The 11,458-nt window shown below is 35.7% G+C and overlaps 1 protein-coding gene across 1 annotated transcript in view; it reads left to right on the forward strand.

The window, feature by feature from the left end:
• LOC124630693 (general odorant-binding protein 70) overlaps positions 1 to 10,689 on the forward strand; it is a 37,216-nt gene extending 26,527 nt beyond the window's left edge. The window contains exons 3-6 of the mRNA XM_047164657.1: positions 4,812 to 4,912; positions 5,274 to 5,309; positions 8,902 to 9,052; positions 9,506 to 10,689. Of these exons, the coding sequence (XP_047020613.1) occupies positions 4,812 to 4,912; positions 5,274 to 5,309; positions 8,902 to 9,052; positions 9,506 to 9,594 (377 nt within the window). The 3' untranslated portion in view covers positions 9,595 to 10,689. The remainder of the gene's footprint in view (positions 1 to 4,811; positions 4,913 to 5,273; positions 5,310 to 8,901; positions 9,053 to 9,505) is intronic.
• Positions 10,690 to 11,458: the final 769 nt, after the last annotated feature.

Genomic DNA, 11,458 nt, shown 5'->3' on the forward strand with positions numbered 1-11,458 from the left:
CATAGACAAGTCCACTGACCCATAAACGAGCAACATTCTAAACTGCCAGTGCGTTCAACTGACCCATATAGGTCTGTTGCATTGCATCACACGGCAAAGCGCAGGTTGCAGGAGACATGCGATGTGCACTCAACTGCATAGCTTGTGAAACTGCAGTGAATGTAGCTAATTGTGTACCCTTTGTGAATGTTTATATGATGGGGGCTAGTGGTCGTTGTATTGTTTGTTTATATGTAATGAGAAGGGTGGGTGTTAGAGAACATTAAATTATTAAAATTGCCAAAGCTGATAATTTTCACCAGTAGTAGACTCATGTAGGGGTACGTATCTACTATATGTATATTACAAAATCTATACTTAATATCATAAAGGAACTACTGGTACGATTTAAAGAAATATGTCAGTGTTAGTTAGCTCTTTTATCGTGGGAGGTTGTAAGTAGGCTACTTTTTCTGAGTGCATGAAATACAAAAAAAACTTCACCGCTATCGCACTACTTTAAACCTTCAAGATTTCAACAGGCATTAATACTCATATAAATAAAAGGTACTTAACAGGCACTAATTACAGCAAAGTATAGAAAAGACCACAAAAACATTCAACTACCCATTACCAGGAAACATTACACATATTTTGATTACCATATGCAATATCACAACTCACGAGACAGTACATGTGCATCTGCCTAATGACTCCATATCATGTAGGGTTATATGTCGTCTTACATAAGATTGCCTAAGACCTGCTATTTCCACCTGCGGTTTGGTACATACAACTGTAGGTTTTGCAAGCTCGCGGCATTCACTGCACTTTTAATAAACATACTCTTACTGGTTCTAGAATGGTCTGCAAGGACTGTCACTTGATTTGGACTTTAGCAATTAGAAAGTAAACTTAAAACTATATGCTAATTTGTATTTTAGTACTAAGTATGTATATGATTAAATTATCTGCGAAGTCAAATTAGAAACTGGAATATCGTTGTCTTAATTAGGACGAAAGAAATGTATAACATTTCAGAATGTTACTTCAAAAATGTTTCATTTTACGAGGAAATGTGTCTAATGTAATTAAATCAACCTTACATATTTTATAATTATTTATTTTTACCTCTCTCAATATACGAGGGCTAACTTGCATTATTCTGCTTGTGATCTTTTGGTTGTGGCATTTCGACCTCTGAACTCAATACGTGACCGTCTTATAAAGTGCTTCCATTCAAGCCTTGAGCTGTAATTGCTCTAACATTTGTAATTTTGCAAGGTATTTGTTTATTTAATGTTTTTTAAACCTGCAATATGAGTGGCATTTGTCTGTGTGTACTGAATTTCTTCAAGTCGTTTCAGTAGGTTGACAGTTCCAGAAAATTTCAGAAGTTCCACTTAAATACTGCTTAATACCTGTCTAGCCTATTTTAAACTTTTCTCACAAATTACTGCAACATCTTGATGCACCACTATTATCTTGAATATATCTTATACTTAAAAATGCATAAAAAAAACTATTATTTTATTAATCTCCGTTCTACATTTTTCAATTTGTAGTTGACCTCAAAGATTAACGATAAACTAAACGCGATTATGATGATCCGCAATAACTGGTTTGTAACAACTAAATTGCATTATGTTACGCTTACATTCTAGGTCTCACGTCTGATATTTCACAAAAGATACTCTTTATGTTGAGCCTACAAGGAAAAAGATACACATCCTTGAATGTTTGTGAAAGGTTTTATAGTTAGGCATATTTCTCGTAGGCAATTAGGTATCTAAGACTATATTTTAAATGTCTTAAATGTGATGTCGGAAAGAAGCCTAGTAAGAAGGAAATCTAGCGAAGGTAACCGTTATCTAGCAATGTTTAATTTTAAATTCATTTGTATGTAGTTATTTGTGCTGATTACGATGAACACATACCTTATTTACATCAATTATTATGAACATATTGTAACAGATTCGTAGGTATCTAATACAGCTTTTTTATTTCATAAAAGCAAGTAAACGAGTTGAAGTATTCAAAACCTTTATAGATAGGTAATTGATACTAAATATAAAACAGAAGTTAACAGAGTTACAAGCCAATATGGCATCGAACTCATAAAAAACCAGTCAGCACGAGAAGGAAGCCTGAGGTAACAGTATTTCCTTCAGTTTTACAGGATATTGTAACACATATAATTGGCCAATAATTATTGGTTAACTATTTGTAGAAGCACTTATCATATGATTAGTATGATTACTCAACCAGCTTAATTTATCCTGTTCTACTGCAGATCTTGAGTATGATTGTACTGAGTGAGGTCAGATTTGTAGGAGAAAAAGAAAATAGTTTTTTTTTTAATACTAAAATCAGTCAACGTGCCGTAGGCAATTCCTTCGTGTACACTGTACACGGATGAAATACCTGATAGCGTAAATAAATGGGCTATATTACACTGAAAATTTTTCAAATCGGTTCAGTAGTTCCTAGATCCTGAAATTAGCTTATAATATCATCATCACCATCATCATCATCTCAGCCATAGGACGTCCACTGCTGAACATAGGCCTCCCCCTTAGATCTCCACAGATACCTGTTGGAGGCGACCTGCATCCAGCGTCTTCCGGCGACCTTTATAAGATCGTCTGTCCACCTCGTTGGTGGACGTCCTACGCTGCGCTTGCTAGTCCGTGGTCTCCACTCCAGCACTTTTAGAAACCATCGGCCATCTGCTCTGCGAGCAATATGGCCAGCCCATTGCCACTTCAACTTGCTAATCCGGTGGGCTATATCGGTGACTTTAGTTCGTCTACGGATCTCCTCATTTCGGATTCGATCACGTAGAGAAACATCGAGCATAGCATAGCTCGTTGAGCGACTTTGAGCTTTGAGATGAGGCCGATAGTGAGAGACCACGAGCTTATATAGCCAATGTAATGTCTCAAAAAATCAAAGTAGAACGATTTACACAAGACAAGGCTTTGAATAAGGTCATGAACAAAAAAGCCCTTTTTTAATTTCATAGCAGCAAAACAACTCCAAATACAAACAGACCTCTTCAGAGGATCAAAGACACAGCACTACTACTCAATCAATCTAGCTACATAGCTGTGGGAAGTAGGTACATACCTACACCGGGTTTCTCTTACGAGGTTTTAATTAGGTATTCAGGTTCCAACTTAATTATTGCAACAGACTATGTGATAGATTACAAGAACATTACTTTGCTCTGTACTTTATGAGAAGCATAACTTACAAGAATGAAATTGTTTTTATAAGCAATTTTTCTCCTTGATGTGGTGGTGTACCTTTACTTTTTTATTTTGCTATATTTTAATCAGATCTTAATGTTAGCTACACGTATAAATTCTAATAAATCTCTGTTATAAGCTCTTTCAAATCTATTATTTGTGAATTATTTGATAGTGTTAAATATCCTATATGTTTGTTTAAAGAATGTTGATACATATGTACCTGAAAAGTGCATTTGCACCAATGAAAAGGTATTTTTTCGACGCAAAAGCCTAACTTCAAAAACCTTCCTTCTTGCGTAGGTATACTTATTATTTACACCTTTGTTGATATTTCATCATTTTTATTTTATTTTCATGGAAATTATTTACTAGTTTTTTTTTACATTCTTTTACATAATAAATTCCACAAAAAATCCATCCACAAGCTTTATACTATCCAGAATCATCGAAACCTATTGAAAGTAAGCGTTGGTTGACTCGTGTCAGCACCGTGACCCGCCTGGCCTACATACAGTTGCATACTTACTAAATACTAACGCAAGACTACGTGTCTCAAGCAATCCTTCCTTATGAAGCAAAGATGCGTTTTAATTGGCATATGGCCTTTTGAAGCTGGACATTAAGATAATTTAAATGTTTGCTAAATAGTGGCATTTTGTTGAGAATGAGGTGAACTGGTTCAAAAGTCAAATGCTAGGCTGCGTTCATGCTTTATAGGTATTCGCGTTAGGAGTACGATTTCTATTATTAGGTAGATTTAAAGGACGCAACAGATTGTGTCACGTCTCAAGATTATAACAGGCAGCAGCTTTTGTACACATGTCTGTAAAATATAAACATAAAATTTCAATCATGTCACGCCATTTCATGTCTTTTTTTTCATAAAATATGCACTTACATAATCGTGAATAAAACGTAAAGTAAATAGAAGAAGTATACAGAAGTTGATCATTTTCCTCATTTCTCAAACCATAAAATCATACAGTTCCTTTGAAACAACATAAAACCGACTAAATTACCTCCTTCAATTCACCAAAGCGATCGTTTATTGCGCAAAAATAATCGCACACCACTTACTCCATCTTGATATTAACTATAGCAATACCACCCTCCTTGGATACACGCTAATTTGATTTAAACGAGTGCCCATAAGCTTTCGTCTTGAAACATGTAAGTGCATAATGGATAGAGAAAACATATAATGATCCATGTTAAGGAGATGAGTGATAAGATGGCACTTGGTTATTATTTGGTTGTGTAATGAATGAGCAAATGAGAAATTAAAATTAAGTAGGTAACTACGTCTCCGCGTCGGTGGGAAATTTTGAATAGATATTGATTTTAACTTTTTATCTCCGTTGAGTGCTAAAACTTCAGTGTATGGAGTTAGGAAATACTTAATTCTATTATCATCGAAAATTTTGCACGGCGATCACATTTTTTTAAAGAAAACTTTGTTACTGCACAGAGGATGATCTTTGCCTTCCTTGATTTAACCAACTGTACTATATTATGTGTACCTAATGATTACTTATTATTATATTGTCATTCTAATAATACTTCTGTTGTCAATTCCAGAGGCTCTTGACGTGATCAAAGAAGAACACACGATGCCTGCACAGAGGCGGCGCGACAAGCGAGAGGTGCCCTTCACGCACGACGAGAAGAGAATTGCTGGGGTAAGCATATTATTATAACAATAATTCTAATTTATTATAACCCTATGATTACTTTCCATCGTGCCCATGAACGTCGAAAAATACGAACGTCTCTAAAATGTTTATAGCTGTTGGTAAAGCTTAGTTTCATGCAACTTGTTTTTTTAAATACAGAGAATATTATGAAAACTAACTTATTGTTTACCTATCTGCAGTTAACACTGTTTTCATTGAAGCGACGACATTAAAATCGAATAAACTCCGATAGAATGTTACTACTATACACCGATATCACATCAATCGATCTTTATTTCACTTTCTTTATTCGAAAACTTTATTTATTTGTACAGATAACTAATCAAACACAATTTGTTGTTTCCAGTGCTTGCTGCAGTGCGTGTACAGAAAAGTGAAAGCCGTGAGTATCAGCCCAGTGTGCCACTACGTCTGTTTTATCTAAGTAACTGCACACGAGTTTACACCGATTCAAATGATTGAGTGTAGGGCTGACAATGTTGCATTAGGAAAAAACGTTCTTTGGTTGTGTATTCTCGTGAATTCGCGAGATTCAATCAAAAAACAAGAATTACTTATGTCAGTATGCACCAGTGTAGCCTACTGCTAGAATTTATTGGCGCACAATAATAGAATTTGCGCGGACATTTTAGATGTTGTTTAACTGGGTTGAGGAGGTCAGATGGGCAGTCGCTCCTTGTAAAGCACTGGTACTCAGCTACATCCGGTTAGACTGGAAGCCGACCCCAACATAGTTGGGAAAAGGGCTCGGAGGATGATTTTAGATGTTCGCAAGCAATTTGTTCCTTCTAGAGCGATTAGACGGGAAGAAATATTTGGTCGATGGAATCTCGCCTTTAAACTATCGAAAATGATAAAGAAATAAATATAATAATGCATTTTGAAATGGCCTGAAGCTAATATTTTACTTATGAAATACTTAAATAGCATTCAAAGCAGGCCCTATAGTCATAATTTAATGTCATCATCAATCATATTTTTATGTAATTTCTATTAAATTCCAGCCAAACAAATGTTACCTAATACAAGCTTTTTTTAGTAGGTATACAACTTACGATCATGACTGAAAAACATTGAAAATTGACATTTCACCATAATCAAAAAACATCGAAATGCATCTATGTAAGTTAATGCGTCTTCAACCCTGAGTATGATCGGCGCAATCCACTTTTTGTACTCAGAGCAAAGAACGATCAACTGAGCTTTCTGTTACACTTTTTATTATTTATCTCGTTATGGAGAGAAAATTCATATTGTTTCACGTGGATTCTGGGTTTATCGAACATTGTGTGAAGTGACAGTTTTTTGTGTCAATTTAAATCACGTTCGGCATGAAAGACAGTGTGAAAACGTAAATGTGTTTGTTAAACGTGATTGCATTAGTTTATGAGAAGTTTGACTCCATTTTTCATGTACAAATTGCTTCGTTACTCAACTTTCATAAAAATAACATAATCACTTTTAAACAAAAAGGATTACTTGCCTTAATATTTTTCTAGGAGCATCATTAAAGAATATAAATACACGTCTCGACCTCATCAAAGCTATTACGTGAATATGAAAATAATATAAAAAATATGAAAATCTTCGCTTAATGTTACGTGGCTATTCCCGGCCGAGGTCAACCCTACTCGTAAACCAAAAATAAAATAATATTAAATCGAGTTTTAATGCTTTATAGTTCTGTCACGAACTGATTGCTCCAATTTGTTAACTATAAAACATGAGGGGTAAAGTCGTAAATCTGAAAAAGAAAAATTCGTTGCTTATTTATTATAGTTGAAATCCTTTGAACTGGTATATTGCGGTCATAAAAGACGAAGGTACACGCAGTAATTTGTATTTTATTTGTGTTATATTCAAAAAGCTGTATTGAATTTAATAGCCGGAGGTCGGGCACATCAGTTTGTGCTTGTCATACGTTTTTTCTATATAAATTTGTTTTGTATGCAATATTTTATAGCTGGTATAACACTAGTTAGGGACGCACAATAAAATCTCGAGCGACTCGCTATGAATTGGATTCAATAAATGTTATTTTTATCCCCCCCAGTCATAATCGTAATTTTATTACTTAAGTGGGACTAGGGTCGCAGTTTTCGATTTTGGATATTTATAATAATGGCCTGAGATCAAATTAAAAATATGTCTGTATGCGTACATATTTCATAGAATCGTGAAGGCTTTGTAGAAGTTATGATGGTCAATATTCTTATAATTTATTAGTCTTATTAAAAACGATAACGCATATCTTTTCACGTATGACGATAAGTAAATAAACTTTAGGTAGGTATTGCCAGAATACTCATTATTAAAAAAACAATATCGACTGGGAAGAAATATCTGAAAAATATAATATTTTTCTTATATCCCAGCCAACAGATTTTTTCTTAATACTTTATTGAACTAAACAAACATTAGACTGTAAAGCAGAACCTACGATATCGAAGATACAGGACATCCCACAGACTTGAAACCAACCTCAAGCGTTCAACGTATCCGCAGAACATTTTTACCAAAACTTAACATCTTATACTAACTTCTACTGCCTTTAAGAGGAATTGGAATTTTTGGCGCCAAGGTCCTCAATTTTTCTCAGTAAATACAAAACGGATCAAAATACAACTTGGTTACCTGAAAGTTCATGATATAAACGTTATTTTGTTAGACGTCAAAACATGATTAGGTGACTTTTATAACAGAGAAAAATATTTCAAACATACCTCTTTTTAAAAAGAGATTCACATATTATGGGCAAACGGGACCGATTTAAGTCTCTTAACTTTTTTAGTAGTTGAGTATATACATTATTATTATTATTTTGTATGTCTCTACCAGACCTCGGGACTATAGAGTCCCGGATTTTTGGGAGGCGAACGTGGGGCCGAAGCCAACACGCTGAAGCCCTTTTGAGACAACTTTAATGAAATGGTGACACAAAACCGACGATTATCCCTGTATACACTATAGAAATGTACCCAAGGACAATCCCCGGTTCTGTGCTAAACTATTGCTAACTATGGATGAAAACTACTTGGGCTATTGTGATGGGATGCTAGTGGACTAGGAATGGGGAAACTACGGGAACTATGGCACCTGCCGATAACAATGTAATAAATACACGTAAAAATGGCAGGTGGAGACTCGCCAACTCACTTACTGGGCCCCCGGGAATCAGTCGCTAAATCGCAACAAGGGGGGCAACAGGTACATGAGCGGCTGAAGGGTGAGGATACCTCGGCGGACTTTAAACGCAGATCACGCGCTCCCTGTGGGTCCAGCATCACCGGCCCACTCGCCACTTACCACGAGGCACCTACCCTCCGAGTGGGCTGTTAACCCTGCTCTAGCGACTCCACTCTGACCGGCCGGTGAAGGCAAGCCAAGAGGCGGGAGACCTATCCCCCGTCATGCTTCACTCCGGCAGGCCGGAGATGGGGGACAGTATACTCTCCCTGGAGCACTCGGATATATAGCCCCGCGGGGTCGCTACTCCCCGTCATCCGCCTCAGATGCCCTGCGGGGCTCATCCGCCTCAGATGCCCTGCGGGGCTCATCCGCCTCAGATGCCCTGCGGGGCTCATCCGCCTCAGATGCCCTGTATTATTTTTAGCCCATACTGTCCCACTGCTGGGCAAAGGCCTCCCCATCTTGCTTCCACACTTCTCGATCTTTCGACCGAGCCCACCAGTCTCGACAATAGGCGTCAAGGTCGTCACGCCATCTCTCATCGTCACGTCAGGCCCCGGAGTATATACATACTCTTTAAAATTGTAGAAGGAATTTTTATCAAATTATCATTTCTAAATAATAAAATTACAAAACCATTTTGTCGCTTACGACTTTTAGTTATAAGCTAGCGCGCGTATTGTTATCCTCGCCCCGCTCAGACGCTCCGACCCCTTTTGGCGCCTTAGATGCGCGTGCCGGTTATGGAATTATTGTTGACCAATTCGTCGCCTTAACATCGTCAGGTGGACGGCTACGGCTTCCCGACGCTGGAAGGCCTGGTGGGGCTGTACTCGGACGGCGTCAACGAGCGCGGCTACTTCATGGCGGTGCTCGAGGCTTCGCGCGAGTGCCTCATGAAGAACCACGATAAATTCTCCAGATCTGTTCCTATGGGTGAGTTCAACTTGATACTTAGAATTTTCTCTGTTTCTAGACCTCTATTACAGAGGAAAAATATTTGATGAAAAGATGTAATGAATAAACCCAAAAACTAGGGGAACAATTTCAGAAATTCTTTGACTGTTTGAATGCTATGTTAAAACTATAATATTCTGGGAACGATAACTAGTTTCCTAGATCCCTAGAAACCGTAAAAAACAACTTGTAGGTAGGTAGTATGCTTTCAAAAGATTAAACTGCAAGGTTTTCGAATATATGGCATTACATAGCTACTTTCCTACTATTATTACATAATTGTAGGAATTATTTATTATTACCCCTATTACAGAAACGTCTGCAGCATCAACCTAAAAGAAAATATATTTCATTACTGATCAATGTGTATTTTGCTGTGAATTTTTCGTATTTGTTATATTATTTTATTAATAGTAAATTGTTTAATTCCAGACAACGGACGCAACTGCGACGTTTCGTTCGACATATTCGAGTGCATCTCTGACCGCATCGGCGAGTACTGCGGCACTTCAGGACTCTAACCACATTCTTATATAATATTACAGCAATGCACTAAAACACTGCCTTTATACAAATGTTCTAAATAAACTGTCCATGTAGGTGTAACCGCAGTACACATTTACATCACTTTGTACACATTTAGATCATTATATTTTTGGAGTTTTTTTTTTTAGTTTTTCGAAATTTTACTTGTCTAAGGTGATTGGTAATTAGTGACAAATCTATTCATGATTGCAACAGCCTTCTCAAATAACCTTTTTTTTATATGTATCTTCGTAGTCAGTTATTGGGAGTATCACTAATGGCCAGGCTGCAATTATACCAGTCATCCTATATAATCAAAGAACAAATTAAAGAAAAAGAATTCAATATACATATTGCTTAAAATAACAAAATTGGCTAATACATACTATATTTTTTTTTTTATATTATACATAAGTTACCAACACGAAACAAACCACTAGAGTTAAGTTACATGTACATAGATTGTAATTATACTAAAATGTGATGCTCAATAATTTTAGTTGTAAGGTAGCTCTATAGTTTTCTATTCCGTAAATACCCAGAATTTTGACAAAGAAACTGAAATAAATTGAATTGAAAGAAATTTTTTACAAAGAAAATGAAATAAAATTCCTGCTACGGATCCGAAACGTTGGGATTAAGTAATATTAATATAGCCGCGATAAAATCCGTACAAGTATTTTTTTATGTCTAATATTCGCTAAAGTGTCAGAAATCAAAAGGAAATTACATAAGTGTTCTAATGCGTTCTTTTATTAAGAAAGCTTAAATAATTATTTAGCTCAACTGTGAACCAAGACAATGAAAAAGCTTATTTATATTATTATAATTGGAGACAGATTATTTGGAGGTATTGATGTAGTCTGCTGTCCCTTTTTATTGGGACCTTAACGTTATTCCCTACTTCAATAGAATCTTGGCAAAATTATTTAAAGGAAACAATAAATTCCAACATAACTTGGTAGTTTCATATTGAACAGTAATATCTATTGCACATGATTACTCTTACTTCTTAAATTAGCTGAACCTTAACGAACTGATAGATTTAACATAGCTTTAAGTTTTATGTAATAAAGTTCTGTATATATCTATATGACTGTTTTATTTTCGTGTATCCTTTTCCCCACATTTCTTTTAGATACTTAACTTCGATCAAATTGGAAACAAATCGACTTTATATGAGATTCAAATACATGGTTCGATCTAAAATTGCTTCTCTCAAACTGGGGCATTACATGGAAATGGTGACCTTCGATCCTGTACCAACAATGTTGCGAAGTTATGTATTTTAACAAATAATACATAAATAATGAAGAAATCTACACGACCATTCATGGTCCTAAAGGCTGAACATTTTTTTTTCACATACAAAAACTTGCAAAAACCTTTCTCAAATCTATGTAGAAATATGGTGGCCTTGTCAATTGTAGCTGCAAACCTATCCAGAGAGTAAATTGTGTAACTTATTTAGGAGTTAAAGTCGACGAGCATTTCTCATGGAAAGAACATATAGATTTCTTGTGCAATAAACTTAAAACTGTACCTACTTTACTTAGTACAGTTTAGTACATTTTACCACCTAAGTTATCGAGTTCCTACTAGTACCCTAAAAATATTATATTCATGTATGGTGGAATCAATAATTGATTACGCTCTTGATTGCTATGGACTTACATTCAAATCTCACATAGAAAAATTAGAAAATATACAAATTAAGTTCTTAAAACTAATAGTGGATAAAAAAACTAAAAATAAACATAAAACAGACTATTATAAACTATACAAAATTTGCAAAGTATTACCGGTCAGCATAAAACATAAGTACTTACTCGCAACTAATAACCATGGTAATCGAGAGCG

The sequence above is a fragment of the Helicoverpa zea genome, chromosome 5 (assembly GCF_022581195.2).
Source record: "Helicoverpa zea isolate HzStark_Cry1AcR chromosome 5, ilHelZeax1.1, whole genome shotgun sequence".
NCBI lineage: Eukaryota > Metazoa > Arthropoda > Insecta > Lepidoptera > Noctuidae > Helicoverpa > Helicoverpa zea.